The 19,709-nt window shown below is 44.6% G+C and overlaps 9 protein-coding genes across 10 annotated transcripts; 5 read left to right on the top strand and 4 right to left on the bottom strand.

Annotated features, from left to right (window-relative positions):
* Window positions 1-1,502: 1,502 nt before the first annotated feature.
* ppk21 (pickpocket 21) lies at window positions 1,503-3,917 on the top strand. The gene is made up of 6 exons (XM_030383225.2): window positions 1,503-2,037; window positions 2,244-2,778; window positions 2,838-3,297; window positions 3,351-3,486; window positions 3,543-3,655; window positions 3,712-3,917. The coding sequence occupies exons 1-6, from the start codon at window positions 1,754-1,756 to the stop codon at window positions 3,915-3,917; spliced, it is 1,734 nt and encodes a 577-aa protein (XP_030239085.1). The 5' UTR covers window positions 1,503-1,753.
* A 235-nt stretch (window positions 3,918-4,152) lies between these two features.
* Window positions 4,153-6,366, bottom strand: ppk20 (pickpocket 20). Its single transcript, XM_089256160.1, has 6 exons — window positions 5,311-6,366; window positions 4,963-5,251; window positions 4,852-4,899; window positions 4,652-4,796; window positions 4,482-4,588; window positions 4,153-4,427 (listed from the first exon to the last, which is right to left on the bottom strand). The coding sequence occupies exons 1-6, from the start codon at window positions 6,364-6,366 to the stop codon at window positions 4,156-4,158; spliced, it is 1,917 nt and encodes a 638-aa protein (XP_089112286.1). The 3' UTR covers window positions 4,153-4,155.
* A 26-nt stretch (window positions 6,367-6,392) lies between these two features.
* On the top strand, window positions 6,393-8,648 carry ppk30 (pickpocket 30). Its single transcript, XM_089256723.1, has 4 exons — window positions 6,393-6,541; window positions 6,603-7,176; window positions 7,496-8,117; window positions 8,186-8,648. Exons 1-4 carry the CDS (start codon window positions 6,438-6,440, stop codon window positions 8,362-8,364), a joined length of 1,479 nt encoding a protein of 492 aa, XP_089112849.1. The 5' UTR covers window positions 6,393-6,437; the 3' UTR covers window positions 8,365-8,648.
* A 547-nt stretch (window positions 8,649-9,195) lies between these two features.
* On the top strand, window positions 9,196-9,849 carry Obp99a (Odorant-binding protein 99a). The gene is made up of 2 exons (XM_018100840.3): window positions 9,196-9,331; window positions 9,391-9,849. Exons 1-2 carry the CDS (start codon window positions 9,293-9,295, stop codon window positions 9,778-9,780), a joined length of 429 nt encoding a protein of 142 aa, XP_017956329.1. The 5' UTR covers window positions 9,196-9,292; the 3' UTR covers window positions 9,781-9,849.
* A 95-nt stretch (window positions 9,850-9,944) lies between these two features.
* ppk19 (pickpocket 19) lies at window positions 9,945-12,909 on the top strand. The gene is made up of 5 exons (XM_089263746.1): window positions 9,945-10,766; window positions 10,834-10,986; window positions 11,038-11,167; window positions 11,221-11,410; window positions 11,470-12,909. Exons 1-5 carry the CDS (start codon window positions 9,945-9,947, stop codon window positions 11,717-11,719), a joined length of 1,545 nt encoding a protein of 514 aa, XP_089119872.1. The 3' UTR covers window positions 11,720-12,909.
* Window positions 11,703-12,933, bottom strand: Bub3 (mitotic checkpoint protein Bub3). Its single transcript, XM_018098065.3, has 2 exons — window positions 12,632-12,933; window positions 11,703-12,570 (listed from the first exon to the last, which is right to left on the bottom strand). The coding sequence occupies exons 1-2, from the start codon at window positions 12,821-12,823 to the stop codon at window positions 11,782-11,784; spliced, it is 981 nt and encodes a 326-aa protein (XP_017953554.1). The 5' UTR covers window positions 12,824-12,933; the 3' UTR covers window positions 11,703-11,781.
* Window positions 12,934-13,028: 95 nt separating this feature from the next.
* On the bottom strand, window positions 13,029-15,003 carry LOC108656286 (lysoplasmalogenase TMEM86A). The gene is made up of 4 exons (XM_018108309.3): window positions 14,559-15,003; window positions 13,815-13,984; window positions 13,559-13,749; window positions 13,029-13,497 (listed from the first exon to the last, which is right to left on the bottom strand). Exons 1-4 carry the CDS (start codon window positions 14,577-14,579, stop codon window positions 13,178-13,180), a joined length of 702 nt encoding a protein of 233 aa, XP_017963798.1. The 5' UTR covers window positions 14,580-15,003; the 3' UTR covers window positions 13,029-13,177.
* A 357-nt stretch (window positions 15,004-15,360) lies between these two features.
* On the top strand, window positions 15,361-18,827 carry Gycalpha99B (guanylate cyclase 1 soluble subunit alpha 2). 2 transcript variants are annotated; one of them, XM_018108197.3, is made up of 5 exons: window positions 15,361-15,519; window positions 16,415-16,720; window positions 16,781-17,021; window positions 17,081-18,426; window positions 18,485-18,827. In XM_018108197.3, exons 2-5 carry the CDS (start codon window positions 16,479-16,481, stop codon window positions 18,687-18,689), a joined length of 2,034 nt encoding a protein of 677 aa, XP_017963686.1. In that variant the 5' UTR covers window positions 15,361-15,519; window positions 16,415-16,478; the 3' UTR covers window positions 18,690-18,827. The 2 variants fall into 2 exon arrangements, with proteins under 2 accessions (XP_017963686.1, XP_017963694.1); XM_018108205.3 differs by having other exon boundaries at window positions 15,379-15,558.
* Window positions 18,797-19,491, bottom strand: Obp99c (Odorant-binding protein 99c). Its single transcript, XM_018108333.3, has 2 exons — window positions 19,337-19,491; window positions 18,797-19,258 (listed from the first exon to the last, which is right to left on the bottom strand). Exons 1-2 carry the CDS (start codon window positions 19,376-19,378, stop codon window positions 18,845-18,847), a joined length of 456 nt encoding a protein of 151 aa, XP_017963822.1. The 5' UTR covers window positions 19,379-19,491; the 3' UTR covers window positions 18,797-18,844.
* Between the last annotated feature and the right edge of the window lie 218 nt (window positions 19,492-19,709).

The following is a 19,709-nucleotide window of genomic DNA, read 5'->3' as shown; positions in this document are numbered from 1 at the left end:
GAAGCTCATCTTGCGCCCTGTCAGCGACTTGTTGTCACGTTTCTGTTGGCTCATAAAAGTAAGATTGAATTTTGAGCGGACGAGCGACAAACGGCAACTGGATCTAGGCAAAGGATATACATAGATATATACATATATATATATGTATGTACGTAAGTGTGTGTATGCTGACTGAGGCCTTGCTCTGCCGGCTTTGCATGTCTAACCAGAAAGTTTACATGACTGCGGCGCTGTCTGCGCTTAATAGGCCAAATGAACTTGAACCTCGGCGACGATGGAGTCGACAAGCCGTCAGTTAGGGGCCAAATTGTTGCACACGCGTGTGCTGAAAGTTAACATAAAAGGGAAAGTTTCTGATCCAGGCGCGGCAACAGGAAGTTATTAACGCACGAGCACCAGAGAATCTGGCCTCTATATGTTAATGTCTTCGCATGTGCCATATCACTGGGCAGGAAATTAAATTGATGCTTGTCATTGAACATGCTCGTCCCTACAATTTTATAGTTTCATGAAGCTTTTCAGTTAAAGCAATGAGATTTTCAGTCTAAGTTAGGGAATTCACATGAAATTTAATTTCATTGGAAATCTCAAACAAAATTGTATTATTAATCCATAGCTACCTTGATAAACAAGCTCCATTTCCTGAAACTCGACAAGAACACATGGCAGCTAATAATTCCAAATTCTGGGAACTTGCAAGTTTCTTAGTTGCCTAGTTTACGTTAGACTCTGCTTATAAAGCTATAAAGCATAAGCTTCTTAGCTAAGTCTTTCAGTTTGGCTATAGTATATATAGAACCCATTCAGTTTTTCAAGCGAAAGTCGACAAACAAATGCAAATCACAGACAATTGTTGACCTTGGCCACTTGGCCATTTTCTATTCTTAGACAGCAACTGAAAGTCGACTAATAATGCTCGAAATTGGCCATTTGGCTATTTCCAGTTATTAGATAGAGGCAGCAAGTCCTTGAGCTGTTCATTAGACCAGCGAAGCTTGCTTAGCCGTGCCCCACCGCTTGGCGTCTGTTATTGATCATATCAATTGACTTTAACTCAGTCAAATCACAGCAAAGTGTTTGCCTCACAAATTTGTAGGATTCCTCGGCGCGCGCACAAAAGTATTTGAAAGATGTGAGCAGAGCAAATAAATCATACTGCCAAAGGCAACTAAACAGCAACTCAATCGTCAAGTCGTTCTCGACGAAAACACGCAATGATAAATCGAAAATATTTTTAGTTGTTTACACAAAGCAGAGTCGAGCAACCGACGGAGCCGACGGCCAACCAACTGGTAGCAAGAAAATCTGTCACACAGCACGAGCAGCAGCAGCAGCAGCTCGTCCTGTCCGGCCCCAATTGGAAAGCAACTTGAAATTCTCCAACCCCTCAACATCAAATCAGGATGGAGGCAGTCGCTTAATGAACGTGCAAACAGTCAAACAAACAGGAGATTATGCTGCCGTTGGCCAGAGCCAGGGCCAACTCACAGCCAGAACTGTTGGGTAAACATCTTGCGCGTCCTTGTCCGCTTGTAGCAGCTCGATCCCATCGCCATCCCCATCCCCATCCCAATCCCATTCCATTCCATGGAATGCCTTCCCATCCAGACGGCATTCAAGTGTTAATTGTGTGCGTGATTTAAGCTTTACACAGCGCAACGCTTACCAAGCCTATGCTGTCCACCAAGAATAATTGCTTTTTGATTGAGTTCAATGTACATGGGGCTTTGTCTGCCCGGCGAATGGAACTCGAATGCTCAAAAGCGATTTGCTCATCGGCTGCGCCGCACTCCAGCAGCTCCCAAAAAAACAAGGCAAAATGTTCTATCCGCAGGAGCTGCCACAACCGAAGGCACGTCGGCCACTTTATGGGAATTACATCGATAAAACTGTGCCACGTCATCAGAAAGCCACTGGCTGCTGCAAGGATGGCAGGTTCGTTGGTCTGATGCTGCCCTATCTCAAGGAGTATTGCGCCAATTCCTCAGTGCATGGCTTTCGTTACTTGACGGATCCCAAATTGCGTACTTTTGAAAGGTGAGACGATAAAATGTTGAATAATACACTTTATGGCATGCAATAAAAAACATAGTAAAGACTAGAGTATGAACTGCAATTCTGACCGACTAGGCAATGCCCTATAGACGAGGTTTAGTAATACATATTTTGATGTCTGCAAATGCAATTCAATAATTATAAATTTTCGTTTTCTTTCTTAAATCATCAACTTTTCAACTCTTTAGATTCATTTGGCTACTGATTTTGGTGGGGACCTTCATTTGTGCTACGATTGTCTATGTGGACCTGACGAAGCTGTACAACTCAGCGCGCGTGCACACGACTATCGAAGACACTATGCAGCCGATATTCTATGTGCCGTTCCCCTCTGTGGCTCTCTGTCCACGCAGTCGCATCAACTGGCCGAGATTGCTGAAGGAGACGCCGGAGGAGTTTTTGGGCACCGATGCCAGTGCCGAGAAGAAGGAGCTGTTCAGAACCTTTTTCGCAGCCGCGTCTGGTGTGCACCTGAGAGACATGCACAGTCTGGGAAGCTTCTTTGAGAATTCCACCCTCGCCGGACAGATACGACAGCTAGATGGATTGGATGTGGTTAAGGTATTGGAGGCCATGAATCTGAACTGCAATGACTTCTTCAAGAGCTGCACCTGGCGGGGCAAGCAGCACAACTGCTGCGAGATCTTTGAGCTGCAGCGCACCGAGTACGGCTTCTGCTGGGTATTCAATTCGGCAGTTAGTCCCGAGATGCGACAACGAGAGGTGAGTGACGCACAGAAGGCTTAGTGGGCTAGTCGTTCTCTTAAGTATATTGCTCTTAGCGCGAGGATAAGTATTATCCACGGCGCACGGCCCAATCGGGTCCTGGCACCGGCTTGGAGGTGTACATCCAGTTGAACAAATCACTGACTAAGCCTGGCTTACGTGGCATCTACATAATGGTCAAGCAGCCCCAGCAGTGGAGCGAGGCAGCTCGCCTGGTGCCACACGACTGCCACAATAGGATCAGCATGGTGCCGCGATACACTGGCTCCGATGCCAGAACTCGAGCTCTCACTGCAAAGGTCAGACGTTGCATCTTCCCCGACGAAATCCACGATCCACACTACAAGAATCTGCCGGGCTTTGTGTACTGGCGTGGCAACTGCCGAACCAAATGCCACCAGGAGCACGTGGTCAACCTCTGCAACTGCTCGCCCACTCTGCTCTTTCCCCGTCATCAGAAGGATAACTTCTCGGAGTGCAAGGCCTCCGATTTCAGATGCCTGTATGAACACCGATGTAAGTAAATGTTTCTCCCGATAGCTCATCATCTTTCTGAATATTCCTTAAAGTGACTTTCAGCGTGGAGCGGCTTCCCCTGGAGCGGGAGTATGTGGACAACCAGTACAAGGATAGCATGACCTGTGAGTGCCTCAACAGCTGTTCCCAGCTCATCTACGATACCATCTATAGCAGCAGTGCCATGGAGTAAGTCAGTATAGCTAGCAGACGCTCAATCTGCTGATAACACTTCTATCCCATAGAGCTCAGGAATTGACTGCTGACACTATTAGCATGCATCTGGACATATTCTTTCAGTCATCCTGGTACATTAAGTACCAGACACATATGCGCTTTACCTTTGTGGAACTGCTTGGTGAGCTCCATTAAAGACTCAGTTAATTGCAGGAAATCAATCCACTCAAATTACAGCTAGCTTTGGTGGCATTATTGGTCTGTTCCTTGGCGCCTCGCTCCTCAGTGCAATTGAGCTGATCTACTATGCCACGATAGGCCTATACTTGTATTTGCATCAATACAACCTGAAGTCCAAGCCACAACCTTGGGTACCAGAATCTCCAGCTCCCATAACACTCAAATTTCGGCACAAAATCACACCCACAAAGATTGTTTATTAAGATGGTAAATTAACATGATAAGATCAGAACATGAAAATATAATAAATATCAACTTCATAAGTACAGTATTCCAAAATTGTGCTCATCCTATCAGGGACATCAATATATTCACAATATTTTCCTCAAACAAGTTTGGTAAAAGCTTTCACTTAGAATATCATATATATTGCTCGACTTTTAGATTACATTATATTATATTCATCCATGCAGAAAGTTGGTTTGAGTAAGTAAATAATATTCACCAAGCGTTGGCTCGGCTGCTAAATGGGTGTCGCAATTTGCTCTTGGACTTTGGCTCCGCAGGGTGCGCCCCTTGGTGGGTGTGGCTCACTTCGTTACGCAAGTAACGCAGTCCCATGGCCCATTTACTTTTCAGATTCTTACGTAGAATGGCGTAGTAATTGTTATCGTATAGATATACAGAAAATCCCACAGTTAGGAAATAGATTAGCTCAACTCCGCTGACCATAGAAGCGCCCAGGCAGAGGCCAAAAATGCCACCAAGATTAGCTGAAATAAGAAAGTGCTCATAAATGTGTATATAGTGTAAGGCAAAAGGAATACCAATCAAGTCAATGTTGGTGAACTCGAGGCTAGTGCGATACGTTATCATCATCTCCACCTGATAGTGCACGTCCACCTTGAAAACCTTCAGGGCCGGCGATGTGGGCCTATATAAAACAGGAATAGAGCTGAGAACACTTTTACTATAGATTTATGTAAATCAACAGTACATTTCCATTGGGGACAGGGGCAGCGTGGTGGTGGAGGTAAAGTACTCCAGCAAGTCGCAGCTGACCAGACAGGGACAGCTCATGCCCGGCTTACTGGCGGTGAAGTAACTATCCTCCTCCAAATGCTTGTCGTAGCTGAAGATATCTGCAAGAGGCATGGTAATCCACTGCTGATGTTGGGGCCGAGGCATTGGACTCACCATTGTGACGTGAAATGCAGCGCAGACTAGAGGCCGTGCAGTTCCTGACTGTGGTCCAGGAGAGTGTCATAAATAAGCTACAGAGAGAGGGCTTATAAGCGACCCACTCACCTTTTTCGTTTCTTACAAAGAAAATGGGCAGCGAGCAATTGCACAGCCTGACCAGATAGGACTCGTGACAGTTGGTGCGGCAGTTGGAGATCAGGGAGCTCTTGTTGACGCGACTCGTGCCAAAGTCAACTTCCTCGTCCTCGAAATAGCAATTGCGACGCTTCGGCGGTATGTTTCGTGTGTTGTAGTCAGTGCGCGTCCTCTGGGGTCGCACTGCCACATGGGTCTCTGTGTTGGGCCTAATGGAGTAGACGACATTCGTCATTTGGGTGGGCGGTTTGATCATGATCTGCAAATTGCTAAATTGAGTGGAAAGTGCAAACTCAATTAACGGTGCAATCTATTCACAAAGACATTATCCGTGACTGTCGAGTCCGGGCACTTGAAGCTGTCGTTCAACAGTAAGTTGAAGTTGAGACCGGAGCCCTGACCCGCCTTGGCGTTGTGTTTCGGATAGAAGGCAGCACCCTCGCGCTTAACAAGCATTTGTGAGCGGTACGATAGCTCCGAGTTAAATACCAAGCACAAGCCATACTCCGTCTTCTCGAGCAGAAAGTAGTCGCAGCAGTTAAAGGACGTCTGCCGCCAATAACAGGAGTCCGGCACCAGAATATCCTCACAGCGCAACGCCAGAAAGTAAGCCAGCGAACTGAGCGAAACGAAATCGACAATCTCAAAGTTTGTATCCTCCATTTCGGAAGTACTAAACTCAAAGTTCTCGAATCTCAGCAGCGTCATGTATTTGACCAGCGTGACAAAGGCCTCAACGACACTCTCGCTCGCATTGGCGGGCAGAAAGTGTGCCTTGGCCGCCTCCAGCTTGCTCCAATTGACGCGATTGTCCGTGCAGACGCCAACAGCCGGGAACTGCACGTGGAACACCGGATACTGCGAGTCCTCAATAACCGTTTGCAGCTTCTGTGCGCCATAGCGCTCCGAGAGCAGCATATAGAAGGAACAGCACAGCGTTACGCTAGTGACGAGCAGCACGCCCCAGATGAGTCTGCATAGAGAGTATATCAGTGAATGAAAAAGATCGAAGAGGTAGATGCAGCACCTCTCCACATTATGTAGCTGGGCGTCGTACAGATAGCGCACACAGTGTATTGTCGATCGCTCACAATAATACCGGAAGTAGCTGCGCACCAGCTCCACGAAGCTCTTGTCCGCATCCCTATCCTTATCCGCTGGCATGGCAGCGCTCGCCACTTTAACCATTTTGCTACTGACGGACGGACAGCGTGCTCTGGCTTTATCTAGCCGATTCTCGCGCATAAGTTTCGACTGATAATTGCAATGGGCTGAAAGTATGTTTGGGCATCCATTAATGCTAACAATTCGTGTAATTGAGTTGTTATGTTTCAATTGGCTGATAAGCCCATTGACAGATAGATGCAGAGCCATAAACTTGCGATATTAATACCGGCGCTGCTGTTCATTGATTAACTGCCACGCCCGTCAATCAGTTCAGCGAAATGGGTCCCGTGATTAAGTTGTTTGATTGCAATGACCATGCCGATGACAATGATGATGACAAGCTACCAGTTGGGCCAAAGGACAAATGCTTCTGCATCAGACGGTAAGCACTTAATATACTAAATTACGGCCTTAACTCTTCAGCTGGCAATTGCTACCCTCAGCGTAACTCGTATCATACTAATGTGCGTCGCCTTTGTGCTGACCATCTACGTCTGTGTGTTATCCTCGGAGCGCTACTTCCAGTACTGGGTGCAGACCACAATCGATCGCACCGACGTTCACGTCTCGGAGATTGCCTTCCCAGCCATCACCATTTGCCCCACCCACATGACGCCCAGCACGCACACGAATGCCAGAGAGCAGCGCCTAATGTTGCTCTATAATCTAATGCAGAGCATTCATTGGCGCACCCCAATGGGCCATTCCACACAGTTGAACATTAGCGAGTTCGAGGAATTTAATAACCACTCGTTGCTCTACCTAGACAGCATATTCGACTTTGGCTACACCTGCAAGGATTTGTTTTTGGAGTGCACTTGGCGCCGCCAAGAAGTGGATTGCTGCAGCCTGCTGTTCCGAAGGCTGAAGGTGGGCTCCTGCTACGTCTTCAACTCGCTGCTCGTCGAAGATGCCGATCCCACATGGCCCTGGTCGGTGGCCGATTCTGGACTCAAAAGCGCGCTAAGTATCAAGGTTAATCGCTTTATAAACGGCATCAGGCTGGCGGCCCTAGGGGTAAGTAGCCCAAAATACAATTTTATATCATGCAAATAACAATCCGTCCACAACAAATAACTCTTTATCATATCGCAAGTTGATATCACTTCCATTTCATTATCGGAACTAACTGCATATTACGTAAACAAACAAAAAAGTGGAATAAGTGAAATAATATTATTGAGTGGTATTGGGGACTAGGGCAATACTATAATTTTGTTTCTAATAAAAGTAATTACGAATTACGAATTTATAGCTACGATACCTAAAGATGCCAAGCAGATATCCGCAATGATTCTCTTCAATGATTCTCTTCAAAATATAACTTCAATTCTTCTCTCAAAAGGTCATTGTGCAAGAGCCGGGTCAGTATGTGGGTTCCAGTGTGACGTATTCCACAGATGATCGGATTGTTGTCGGATTGCAGCCGCGGCACTTTACGGCCGAGCCAGCTGTTAGGGCCCGCCCCGTGAATAAGCGATATTGTTATTTTATCGACGAGCTGAAGCAGTCCTATTCAGAGTGCATTGTCAGATGCCATATGACCTACATATCCAGGAAGTGTAACTGTACTCACAAACTATTCCCAATCAATGTAGACCAGACACATGAGGAGCCCCTGCGCCAGTGCACCACTGCGGATTTGCTGTGCATGCAAAAGAACGGAGGTAAGTGTTTGGCAGGCAGAGTTAGAACGTTAGTTAATCAACGAGTTCGCAAAGTCTCACTCTTTTACATGAGCAACATAATTGAGGAGTCTAAGAACAGTGTCTTCAATACCACCCGTTGCAAGTGCTATCCCATCTGTGACCACACTCAGTATCATGCAGCTACATTCACGGATCGGCTAAGCAGCTCCGACAGCAGAGGTAATCAGTTTGAGATTGACGTCTACTTTCAGGAGGAGACCCTTTTCTCGTATCGCTCCACTCTGCATATAACAATGCTTGACTTGATGGGTGAGGTTTTTTATGTGTGGATCTTCTCAGCGTTTTCTTAGTTTCTGATTGTTTTAATTATTCCACAGTTTCGTATGGGGGCATAGCTGGTTTGTTTTTGGGTCTATCGGTGGTCGGAGCCATAAACAGCCTATTGGATCGCATTACTTGCTGCAGCAAACCCACACCACAGCTCATTAAACCTGATCTCGAAGTTAAAAGAGTCTCACGTGTTGTTACCTGTAATCAAAAGAACATGAACGAATAGCAGGGATAAGCAGAACGAAATAAATTAAGAAAGAGAAAAAGAAACCCTAAACGCATTGTCTTATTGAATATATTTTTTGGCTACCTGTCGTCCCAGTGGAAAATTTCCAAGGCGCGCAACTGCAACGACTGTGAGTGCGCATTGACGAGATTCCACTTATCCAACAAAATTATCCTCAAGCAAATACGTGAAGATTCTTTGACCCGAGAACAAGATTTCAATCGCAGCCCTCCACAACTCAACAGGCGACCCAGCAAACGTTGAACCTTTCATAATAACATTCTCGAGCTAATTTAAACTAATTCATACTCTACAATATTATTAAATGTCAACTACAGTATTTCTGTTATATGGTATATACATACATACATATATGATAGTAAGCTTAAACAAATTAAAGATGTTTTTTGTTTATGCTATTAACGGAATTTAATTTAGTTTATTTGCATAATCAATAGCTATCCCCTTTAAATGCATAAACTGCATATAATAATCTCTAATGACATTAGTCTTACTATGTATATATATGAAAAAATATATTTTCCATATTTGAAAGAACATTTTAAGAAAACCTATTAAAAAGTATATGTATATAAACAAAAACAAAATTAATAATAAAATAAAAGAAAACCAAAATAAAAAACAACAACTAATATGTATAAACTTCAGTTCCTTAGGCCTTCAAAAATTAAGAGACAATTATTTCCTGAAATACTAACAATTCCATAAGAAATATAAAACTATTATCCAACCAAAAAAAAGAATATTCAATTCGTTTTGCCTCTATGAAAAAAGGTTCCCTCTTTGTTTAAGAGTAGGTAGATGAAGCTGATAGTCGACGCCGACAGGTATAAATAGTGGCTGTGTAGGGCCCTACGTCTCACAGTCGAAGTTTGATCGTCGAGCCGAGCACACCCAAGGAATCAAAATGAAATATCTCGTTGCCATCTGCATGCTCATTGGCCTGGTGAGTACTTTGAAGACTATTCAAGCGATCGATGTATTGCACAATCTACTCACTCACAGGTCTCAGCCGAGTATGTGATCAAGAACAAGGAGGATATGCTGAGCTATCGTGAGGCATGCGTCAAGGAACTGAAAATACCCAATGAGCTTGTGGAGCAATACCAGAAATGGGTCTATCCCAATGATGCCCAGACTCAGTGCTATCTGAAGTGCGTCTTCACCAAGTTCGGGCTGTTCGACAACCAGTCTGGCTACAATGTGGAGAACATTCATACACAGCTGAGCCGTGGCCATGCCAACCACGACGATGTGCTGCACGGCCAGATTGAGGCCTGTTTGGACAAGAACGAGCAGGGCTCGAACGCATGCGAATGGGCTTATCGCGGCGCTGACTGCCTGCTTAAGAATCACCTGAAGTTGGTGCAGCAGAGCCTGGCACCCAAATCATAAATTATAGCTTTAACTTCCGATTTTTGTAATTCTCACTAATAAAAGTTTCGATTGCCATATATAGAGTAATCATACGTTTTTTACTTGACCACGCCCACGCACCTTCATTAATAATCAATAAGAACTTTAGCGCAAGGCTGTCAACGCTGCTCTACTCAGTTACCATGTTGCTGTACACCAAGGAGCTCGTGGCGCCGCGAGCCAAGCTCACCCAGGGACTGCAGCGATTCAGGACGCAGCATCTGCGGCAAAAGTATGAGAAGATGCTGCGCAGAGAGTTTGCCCACTCGACGATCCATGGCATTCAGAATGTCATAGAGGAGAAGCATATTTACGCTCGCTACTTTTGGCTTATTGTAGTGCTGACAGCTACGGTGGGACTATTGGTCATCTTCTCCATGCTGGAGCATCAGCACAGTGAACAGCAGCTGGTCAGCGTGGTGGAGACGACACAGTATCCCGTTTATAATATTCAATTTCCGGCGGTTGCTATTTGTCCCTTCAATCATGTTAACTGGCTGCGCGCCTCAACGGCTGAGCACCGCTTCCTGCCCAGGAATGCTGATTCATACACGCGTGAGTCCTTCCACCAGCTACTCGTTCAAATGGAGCAGCTCAACTTTGGCAAGTTTCAAACACTCGGCGCGCTATCCAAGCGAAATCTAACGGCGCTGGCGAACGTGAGCCTCATCAAGCTGGCCAGTTATTTGGCCTACCGCTGCGATGAGCTCTTCGAGCCGGACTCCTGCTTCTTCGATGAAACCAAATACGATTGCTGTCAGCTGTTTGTGGCGGAGTACACTGAGAAAGGTGTCTGCTTGGTTTTTAACTCGTTGATATCCGAAGAATCGCGCAAAAAGAAGCTGATCAGTGAGTTTTATCCCTTCAAGATAAGCACAGCCGGAGAAGGCTCTGGCCTCAAGTTTATGCTGCACCTCAACGATACCTTCTTGCGCGCTGGCACCCAGGTGCCCTTTTCTATGCATGTAGGTGGACACATCGAGTCTTTATAAATTAAATAACGAATAATACTGAGCAACACTTGCATTTCAGCTAATGATCAAGGAGTCCAATCAATGGTCAAACAGCATGAACTACCATCTCTATGAGAACACGGAAAACTTTGTGTCAATTGATCCGATGGTCATCCAAACGTCCAAAAACACCGAGACCATGGATCCTGTCAAGCGACGCTGCTACTTCGAGGTAAGTTCACAAATTCTCGCTAACTAACATCGACTAAGCTAATCTCATCAGCACGAGCGACATCCCTACTATCCGTACAAGGATCTACCCTACAGTCGCACCAATTGCATTTTCACTTGCCTACAGTGGAGTGTCATTCATGCTTGCAATTGCTCCATGCCTTTGTATTTGCCAGATATAGGTGAGTTCAGCAACTCAAGTATATATTGATAACCAATCCCATCCGTCTCAAAGACGATACTAAGGAGTGCACTGTGCAGGATTTTGCGTGCCTTCATCGCCACACGGATGTCTTTGGGTATGTGAAAACCATTGACCAGGATAAATATATTAAGGACCCACGGCGGGGTCAGCTCTGCCCCTGCCCAGACAGTTGCAACACTCAACTCTACCAGACGTATTTGAATGTGCGCCGTTTCGACTAGTAAGTCACAATTTACCGTTCAGCTTCTCTGGCCTCATGCAAGCCTTCTTTCACTCCAGCTTCAATGCCACAAATACCACAATCTCAAAACGAATCAAGGCAGAGATCTATTATGGCCAGCGGGTTCTGATGAAGATTGAAACTAAGCTAAGGTACAGCTTTGTCGATTGGGTCGCTGGCTTTGGCGGCATTCTAGGCCTTTATGTGGGTGCATCGACGCTGAGCTTCGTCGAACTGGGCTACATAGTGGCTCGGCTTTTGTGGTCGCTGCTTAAGGATGCGTATGCTCAAATAACTTCAAAACTATAATCGAAATGCATTTAATCAGTTGATCCAGAGTTAATTGTAATTAAAGTATTTGTTACTTATAGTTATTTCTGTTTTGTTTCTTGGTCAGTCGGGTAGCGTATATAAATGGCCGGACTAGGCACTGTATCAGGTGTCTTTGTGAATTGATCCAAGTATGAGCAGCCAATGGCAAGGGCGCTGCCATCGGCACTGAAGTTCAGTGATGATATAGATGTGTCATACTCGTGGAACTGGCACAGACGCTTTTTGTTGAAGCCATCCCAAATGTTAACGATGCAATCGGAGCCGCCGGTGGCGAATGTGTGATAAATATTGTGGAAACTAACCGCATTAACTGGATAAATTTGCTCAATATTATTATCTCTGTTGCGATGACATTTGAATGCAAACTTTCGACGTTGCACCTCAGGATCGTGGTCGAGGTATTCCACAGCCACGCGCCCCTCAATGGAGGACATGACATAACCTTCCTTATTAGGGAATAGACGAATACAGCGCGTTTGATACTTCAATGATGACTCGCGTTTCATAATATAACTATCTGTTTTACGCAAATCCCAAATTAAGACCTTGCGATCGGATGTGGCTACTACAATCTTCTCATCAATCACAGACATGGAGTAAACCTTGCCGTTGTTCTGCTCAAAGCATCCAACACAGCGCTTTTCGCGCATGTCCCAAAGTTTGACTGTCTTATCCCAGCTACCGGTCAGGATGCCATTGACATACTCCGCATGCTCCACACAACGAATGGGGTCATCGTGGGAGCCCACCAGAGTTTCAGCTTGAGTATTCACATCGTACATCCGAAGTTGATTGTCCAGGCCACCACTCACCACATGTACAATATTCTGTAAAAAGTGTAAATAGTTACGGCTCCACTTAACATGGATTAGAATGTATGAAACAAACCATGAAGGCACAATCCAAGATAGGAGCATCCTGTACAAATTTTTGGCGCATTGAGTTTGCCGCCACATCGTAGAAGCGAAGCGTTCCGTCCCAAGATGATGCTGCCATATACTGGTTGGATTTTGAGCCAAATTTGACAGCCGAGATAAGGTCCTCGGGGGGATTGTTTAGCTTAAACTCCGACGGACCCATTTTCTGTGATTAAAATAATATATTAACGAATAACAAATACGATTCCAAGCCGATAGAGTCAAGCGGTAATGAAAATGGCAAGAAAATGTCAACATAAACGCGTGCAATGGTCACCTTAGCGTTCATCACATGCAACTCTGTTTATGTTGCGCTACGTAGCTCTGACTGCTATAAAACCGTGGTGTATGTAAACAAAAGAAGTTCGTTATGTTTGAAATTGATTTAACATGTTTGATATTTATTTTTAACAAATAATTGGTATCACAACTAAATAGCTTTAACAACTACTCTAATATTTTGGAAGTACATATTTTGGTGGTTGCGTTTGAAAAATTAATTGAGCAATTGACAACATTATTTGTCTTTGTTCTTACATGGCTGCAACGGTCCGTCATCGGCAGTGCTCAACGCAATAGCAAACTGAGCAGCATAGTAGGTGATCATGATTTGCAGTCGTGGCGAAGGCAGCTCTACACTCAGGAACATGGTAACTGCAATAAGTGCATCCGATATCACAAACAGGACAGCGCCAAGGGCACAGAAACTGGCCAAATAGCTCTTCGTATCAACAGCTCGTGCCAAGGCACGCCACAACATGGTGATGATCAGGACACAATAGATGGGTACACCAATCACGAGTATCTCATCCAAGTATTTGCGCACAAAAACAACAACTGGAAAGTACACAAAGAATAGATTAATGAGAGTTCAAAAATTTACTTTTACAATACTCACAAATAATAACCGGCACATAAAGACAGACTCCGATTATCCACTTAAGCGGATGCCAGCCAAATGCGTTTATGTAGAAAATGTGCGCCACGCCAAAGGAAATCATTCCGAAGGGAAACAGATTAACATTGAGTAAAGCATCGCCGCCACATGAAAACACTAAGCCAAGCAGAATTAATTGTGAACGGCGAAATCTAAAAAAATTGGATATAATTTAAGTGAAAAGCGCTTAATGAAAACAAGATAAGAGAAAGCTTACTGCTTGTTAAGCGAAAATCCCTTGATCAAAACATAAAACATCAATGCCACAATGGGCAAGCACTTGAGCACAGTTGTCCATAGTTCACCCTCTGGATCTTTACGCACCAGCGAAAAATAAAGCACCAAACTAATAAAAAACGGTGCTAGCTGCAGGGCTTGAACTGTGGCCTTAAAGATAAGTAGTCAAACGAAAAATTCGAAATGATTAGCTGTAATCCAAAAATATAGAAAAGGCAATAATATTCCCACAATCGGTAGTATTATTATATGTGATTAGATTAATAAGTTAGCAACTTCTGCAAAAAGAAACATGCGTATAATTAATTTGCATAATATTTGGAAAACGTGATAAGAAACTTTTACTTTTCATCAGTGAGCTTTCCATAGGAAGGGGTGAGAAAATTGAGAAAAGCAAAAGAGAGCAGAGCATGCAGACTATGAGAGATGAAGTAAGCAAGGTCAAGGACAAAAGCTCTGTATATACATTTTTGCAGTTAGATAAAGCATCCACAATGCAGTGCAAGCACACACCCGCAAGTACACATACACGCACGCACTCACAGTTATATCGTAATCAGAAGAAATAAAGAGGAAATCAAAGGCAAACAAAGCAATGCAAATCCAGATCGCATTTCTATATATATGTATTTGGATAAATGTATGTATATACATATCTATGTGTGCATATACAGTGAAAAAATATTTAAAATTTAAATTAAGATTAACTGCTTGAAGCACTTACGAACTGCATTATATGTCCCATAATTGGAGCTCTGGCTATATGTCAAATTTCTGAGTAGTCTTTTAAATAGATACTATTGCAAATATTAGAGCAAGCTGCCGTTTCGCACGATGGAACTATTATGCCTCCCCCTAAATAAACCAAACTAAAAATGTTCACCCGTCACGGTAGAACACGTTGCGCACTTCTGACCAACGTCAATTTACTGAATCAATCCGTATAAATTTCTCGTTGCCGTTTGCTGGACGCTACACTGGCCCCGACTTTGATTGCGTTCACCCGCCGCTCTCAGTGTGTGCGAGTATTGAGAGTGCGAGCGGTGAGAGCCGGCAGGCCACGTGCAGCATAAACAGCATTCTGCTAGATACACAAACAAATGCGGCCGAGCTACTTGTATTTGTTGGCTTCACCTCAAAAGCACGGCAACAAAAGAATAACAGACAGAGAGAGAGACAGAGACAGAAAAATGAGAGTAGGGCAGAGAGTTAACACACTCAGTAGGCATAGGAGAGCAGAGTTTTATGGGCTTTTTACTCACGCAACAGGTTAATTAGTAGAATTGTACGCTACAGCACTCGGTACATTGGACGCCATGAAAGCTTTGCCAACGGCAAACTTCACTCTTAGAGAAAGCCATGCGCATAGCCGCTCAACTCATATCAAACTGTGGTAGCGCACTCAAATTTTCTCTCTCTCTCTCTCTCTAACTGGCCTACTGATAGAATAGTCAAAACAATGCAACAATCTCTGCACACTTTCACTGCAAGACAGAAGCTTAAAGCTCCAGCAAATGTTAATGTAAGCTTTTTCTGTGTCGTTGATGCCAAACGAAGCTTATTCCATTTTAAGTTGTGGCATTTTTCAGGCGTGCGAAAAAACTCTAAGGGTATTGCGGGAATTTTTAATTAAATTCTTATACGCATATACAAAAATAGAAATCGAAGTGAAAATTGCATAAAAGGTATTATTAATCGAGTAAAACTTGCCAATCAAGCAGCAGGTAAGAGACAAATGAAATACGTCTGATGTCCGAGTCCTTGCCCAGTGCTGAAAAAATTGTGTATCCATTATGAAAAGGTATCCGCTTGTTCAGCAGGGGCACTTCGATGTATTGTATATTTTTGTCACTAAAAGTATGCTTTAAAATCGGATGCTATTTTATTATCAGGTTGAATCCATATATTTAGTTCATATATTATTGTTATTTAAATTTTTTATGTACATCCTTATTTATTTACCTTGAAAATGTAGTATTATAACAGCTATAAATGCTGGTCGGACCAAGTTCTTTTGGTATCACATTGAAAGGTACTAGCTATGCTTGCTGCAGGAAAGGAAAAAAGCTCAGGACTGTTAAATGTGGAGGGGGGAGGCACAGAACTGAAAGCTGACCACCTGCTCATAAGCCTCAAAAGTATTACATTACTGAAATTGCATTATGCTAATGGGTTTCTCTTTATGAAAAGTAAGTGCGAGCCTTGGCACATGCTCAGTGCACTCACAATCGACCTCCGAGAACGTAGACGAGACAGCAACTGAGTGAAGGAATATCCAGCAGCCATTCAAGAGTGGCGAGAGGGAAACAGAGGACGTCATTTTATAGGCCAGTGGGTGGGTGGCATTCATTAAAACGCAACAGCAGGCAGACGACTGCATATACGTACATAAGTGCGCGTTGAACTTGAGCCATGTTTTGCATATCATTCAACGTTGACATCACAGTCCGAGAATATAAATATGTACATCTACTGATATCGATCTTAATTAACTTTTTTGTGGGATGACACTTCTTAGTGACCTAATTTTAATAATATTAATGAAACTGGCTCAAATCGAACCATTTATAATCCAAATAGGGTTGGCCAATAGCGCTCAATTCATCATAGACAGGGCGACTTTCCAATAGTAGTCGCACGCAATATGGCGTGTCCTTTCTTTCGTCGTGCCGACTCGTTGGCGCGCCAGCCATCGGTAACTGTGGAGCCGGGCGCTCATTGGAATTTGGAGGACGAAGATCCATCTCTAGCTGGCGATGCATTGACCTTGACCCATCTGCAGATGGCGATACAGCTACTGACAGCACCGTCGAACGAGGATCTCAATTCGGCCGTCACCTCGCTGGTGGCCAAGTACCGGCAGAGTTGGCCAAACATTCATAAGCTGTAAGTTCCAAAAAAATAGGCTGCTGGGAATCCACGTTTATATAAGCCATTGATTCACAGTAAACTGGATCCGAAGTTCTTCAAAAACTGCACCAACTATGATTATTTGGCGGATATACAGGAGTTGCTATTGAAGATGGACGAGGCCAGCGCCAGCGAAATCCTTGTCCTACTTGGCGAGGAGCTGATCACGTGCTGCTGCACTGGCATCATCGAGAGAGCTTTCCGTTGTCTGGGCACCGATCTACAAGAGTTTTTGGGCTCGCTGGATGGTGTTTACGATGTTCTAAAATTGCAAGAGGTTAGTAAATTGTAATGACATGTCTAAAATTATACAAACTTAATGTTTTCCTTGCTCAGGATGATGTCACCGATACGGGCTTTGTGTGTGCGGGCGATGGTGAGTTGATCTTCACCTCGGAACGCCCGGTAATAGCTTGGCTGTTGCTCGGCTCCCTCAAGGCACTTACTCGCATGCTATACAAGGTGGATGTGAACATCAAAATTGAGCCGGTTGAGGGCGATGCGCGTCGATATCGCTATTTATTCTCTTTGGTCAAGGATAACTCTCAGACTCTGCAAATGGAGCGACCTGAGGAACCCAAAAAATTGCTTGAGAAGGTGCCACGCAGCAACTCGGCCAACGCTTCTGATCTGCAAATGAACTCGTCAAGTTTCTGCAAGATGTTCCCCTGGCACTTCATCATGAACGAGCAGCTGGAGCTGGTGCAGCTCGGGCGAGGATTCAGCAAGCTCTATAAGCCGTATCTAGCGGACTTTGGTTGCCAGGCTAGCACCTACTTCGATTTTAAGCGACCCAAAGGGTTGACCATGAAATTTAGAGAAATCGTGCGGCGTACCTACACGCCTTTTCTAATTGGGCTAAACAGCCCGCCGGGAGTATCCGATTTTCCTGCTATCGGCTTGGAGATTAAGGGCCAGATGGTACACTGCCCGGAATCAAATTCACTACTATTCATTGGGTCACCCTTCTTGGACGGCTTGGATGGTCTGACCTGCAATGGGCTCTTCATCTCAGACATTCCGTTGCACGATGCCACACGCGAGGTAATCTTAGTAGGCGAGCAAGCACGTGCTCAGGATGGCCTACGTCGCCGCATGGATAAGCTAAAGAGCAGCATTGAAGAGGCTAACTCGGCCGTAACTAAGGAGCGCAAGAAGAACGTCAGCCTTCTGCACCTGATCTTTCCGGCTGAGATTGCCGAGAAACTGTGGTTGGGCTCTTCGATTGATGCCAAGACCTATCCGGATGTGACCATACTCTTCAGCGACATTGTTGGCTTTACCAGCATTTGCTCCCGGGCCACGCCATTCATGGTCATCAGCATGCTAGAGCGCTTGTACAAGGACTTTGATGAGTTCTGCGACTTCTTTGACGTGTACAAGGTGGAGACCATTGGAGATGCCTATTGTGTGGCCAGCGGATTGCATCGGGCCTCTATCTACGATGCCCACAAGGTGGCCTGGATGGCGCTCAAGATGCTCAGTGCTTGCTCCAAGCACATCACACACGATGGAGAGCAAATCAAAATGCGCATCGGCCTGCACACTGGCACAGTGCTTGCGGGCGTAGTCGGTCGCAAAATGCCAAGGTACTGTCTGTTCGGACACAACGTGACCATTGCCAACAAGTTTGAGTCGAGCAGCGAGGCACTGAAGATCAACGTTAGCCCAACAACAAAAAAGTAAGTGCTTATGAATTAGTTTGATGAGTTCATTGACCATATAACAATATTTGTTTAGTTGGCTAACCAAGCACGAAGGCTTTGCCTTTGATCTGCAACCGCGCGATCCATCCTTCTTGCCAAAGGAGTTTCCCAATTCAAATGGCAATGGAACTTGCTATTTCCTGGAGAGCTTCCGCAACCCGGCCCTGGACAGCAATCTGCCGCTGGAGGAGCACATTAATGCAGCTATGAAGACCATAACTGAGGGCGGCGATGCCTAAGCATCTTATAGAATCACTTGCTCAGTAGCCACTTAAAACTAGTTCAATGCACATGTAGTCTAATTTTGTTGCCCCATTGTGTAGCCTTTACAGAGAATTAAATAAACTTATCGTCAAAGCGTTTGCCTTCAAACACAACGGACAATTTATTGAGCTTAAGCCTTTGCAGCTGCCTCGGCCTGCTTGGCCTTGATGTAGGCCCTGACCCTTTCGCCGATCTTGCTGGCCATCATGCACTTGTGGCCGCGGAAAGCCCACACGTCCGCTGGGCTCTTCTCAGGATTGCTGTCAATGCAGCCCTGGGCAATTTGCAGTGCCTCCTCCTCGGTAAGGTCCATCTTAAACTGCTTAGCCAGGCGATCCGCGTGGTAGCCTTCGTGTGTACAGAAGATATCCAGCTTGGTGGCAGTGCATAGCAGATATTGGCGCACCTCGGGCTCGTCAGGGAATTCAGTTTGCTTCAGCTTGTTGATCTGTTCAACGGACAGGGGATGCGCCTTAAGGCATTCACCGCGTATCTCTTTGATTTCATTTGCTGTTTTGGGAGCCCAATCTCCATTGGCATAACCCTGTTTTGTTTATTTATTTTTGTATTTCTATTAATCAAACGGTTTTAAATAGGGAAACTAATGTCACTTATTACAGACCAATGTGCACAGCGCCAGGCATACGATCAGAAGCTTGAACATCTTGAATACTTTCGAGTCGCAGTAGAAAATTTCAACTAAATGGTCAAAGACTGCGGAGACTATATATATAGCTATCTCTCGTTGTAGCCCATAGTCCAGCTTCTATGTTCAACGACATGAAATGTGTCAAAAGTTCAGCGATAAGCAATACATATGTATGTATGTATATATGTATGTATGTCACAATATGTGAAAGCATTTGAATATACTATTATTTATTTGCATTTCCAGTAGGTGATAAGTTCAGAAATAGCTATGTTTCCTTAATAATCGCATATTACAAACTGACCTCGCCCTTCGCTTCTTATCAACCCCACTGAGGTGGTTGTAT

The sequence above is a fragment of the Drosophila navojoa genome, chromosome 2 (genome assembly GCF_054131105.1).
Source record: "Drosophila navojoa isolate 15081-1374.11 chromosome 2, UAZ_NAV_1.0, whole genome shotgun sequence".
Classification (NCBI taxonomy): Eukaryota; Metazoa; Arthropoda; class Insecta; order Diptera; family Drosophilidae; genus Drosophila; species Drosophila navojoa.
The sequence above is the reverse complement of the archived record's forward strand: the minus strand, read 5'-3'. Positions and strand labels throughout refer to the sequence as shown.

Coding starts and splice junctions, on each gene's coding strand:
- ppk21 (XM_030383225.2), top strand. CDS start 1,754: ATGCTCAAAAGCGATTTGCTCATCGGCTGCGCCGCACTCCAGCAGCTC. Junction 2,038..2,243: donor AAATTGCGTACTTTTGAAAG/GTGAGACGATAA, acceptor TCAACTCTTTAG/ATTCATTTGGCTACTGATTT. Junction 3,656..3,711: donor TACCTTTGTGGAACTGCTTG/GTGAGCTCCATT, acceptor CTCAAATTACAG/CTAGCTTTGGTGGCATTATT.
- ppk20 (XM_089256160.1), bottom strand. CDS start 6,366: ATGGCTCTGCATCTATCTGTCAATGGGCTTATCAGCCAATTGAAACAT. Junction 4,797..4,851: donor CTGCATTTCACGTCACAATG/GTGAGTCCAATG, acceptor TGCCTCTTGCAG/ATATCTTCAGCTACGACAAG. Junction 4,428..4,481: donor CACCAACATTGACTTGATTG/GTATTCCTTTTG, acceptor TTCTTATTTCAG/CTAATCTTGGTGGCATTTTT.
- ppk30 (XM_089256723.1), top strand. CDS start 6,438: ATGGGTCCCGTGATTAAGTTGTTTGATTGCAATGACCATGCCGATGAC. Junction 7,177..7,495: donor TCAGGCTGGCGGCCCTAGGG/GTAAGTAGCCCA, acceptor CTTCAATTCTTC/TCTCAAAAGGTCATTGTGCA. Junction 8,118..8,185: donor AACAATGCTTGACTTGATGG/GTGAGGTTTTTT, acceptor ATTATTCCACAG/TTTCGTATGGGGGCATAGCT.
- Obp99a (XM_018100840.3), top strand. CDS start 9,293: ATGAAATATCTCGTTGCCATCTGCATGCTCATTGGCCTG. Junction 9,332..9,390: donor TCTGCATGCTCATTGGCCTG/GTGAGTACTTTG, acceptor ACTCACTCACAG/GTCTCAGCCGAGTATGTGAT.
- ppk19 (XM_089263746.1), top strand. CDS start 9,945: ATGTTGCTGTACACCAAGGAGCTCGTGGCGCCGCGAGCCAAGCTCACC. Junction 10,987..11,037: donor AGCGACGCTGCTACTTCGAG/GTAAGTTCACAA, acceptor TAATCTCATCAG/CACGAGCGACATCCCTACTA. Junction 11,168..11,220: donor TTTGTATTTGCCAGATATAG/GTGAGTTCAGCA, acceptor TCCGTCTCAAAG/ACGATACTAAGGAGTGCACT.
- Bub3 (XM_018098065.3), bottom strand. CDS start 12,823: ATGGGTCCGTCGGAGTTTAAGCTAAACAATCCCCCCGAGGACCTTATC. Junction 12,571..12,631: donor TCTTGGATTGTGCCTTCATG/GTTTGTTTCATA, acceptor CACTTTTTACAG/AATATTGTACATGTGGTGAG.
- LOC108656286 (XM_018108309.3), bottom strand. CDS start 14,579: ATGGGACATATAATGCAGTTC. Junction 13,985..14,558: donor TGGGACATATAATGCAGTTC/GTAAGTGCTTCA, acceptor CTTATCTTTAAG/GCCACAGTTCAAGCCCTGCA. Junction 13,750..13,814: donor GGATTTTCGCTTAACAAGCA/GTAAGCTTTCTC, acceptor CAATTTTTTTAG/ATTTCGCCGTTCACAATTAA.
- Gycalpha99B (XM_018108197.3), top strand. CDS start 16,479: ATGGCGTGTCCTTTCTTTCGTCGTGCCGACTCGTTGGCGCGCCAGCCA. Junction 16,721..16,780: donor TGGCCAAACATTCATAAGCT/GTAAGTTCCAAA, acceptor ATTGATTCACAG/TAAACTGGATCCGAAGTTCT. Junction 17,022..17,080: donor ATGTTCTAAAATTGCAAGAG/GTTAGTAAATTG, acceptor TTCCTTGCTCAG/GATGATGTCACCGATACGGG.
- Obp99c (XM_018108333.3), bottom strand. CDS start 19,378: ATGTTCAAGCTTCTGATCGTATGCCTGGCGCTGTGCACATTG. Junction 19,259..19,336: donor GCCTGGCGCTGTGCACATTG/GTCTGTAATAAG, acceptor TAAACAAAACAG/GGTTATGCCAATGGAGATTG.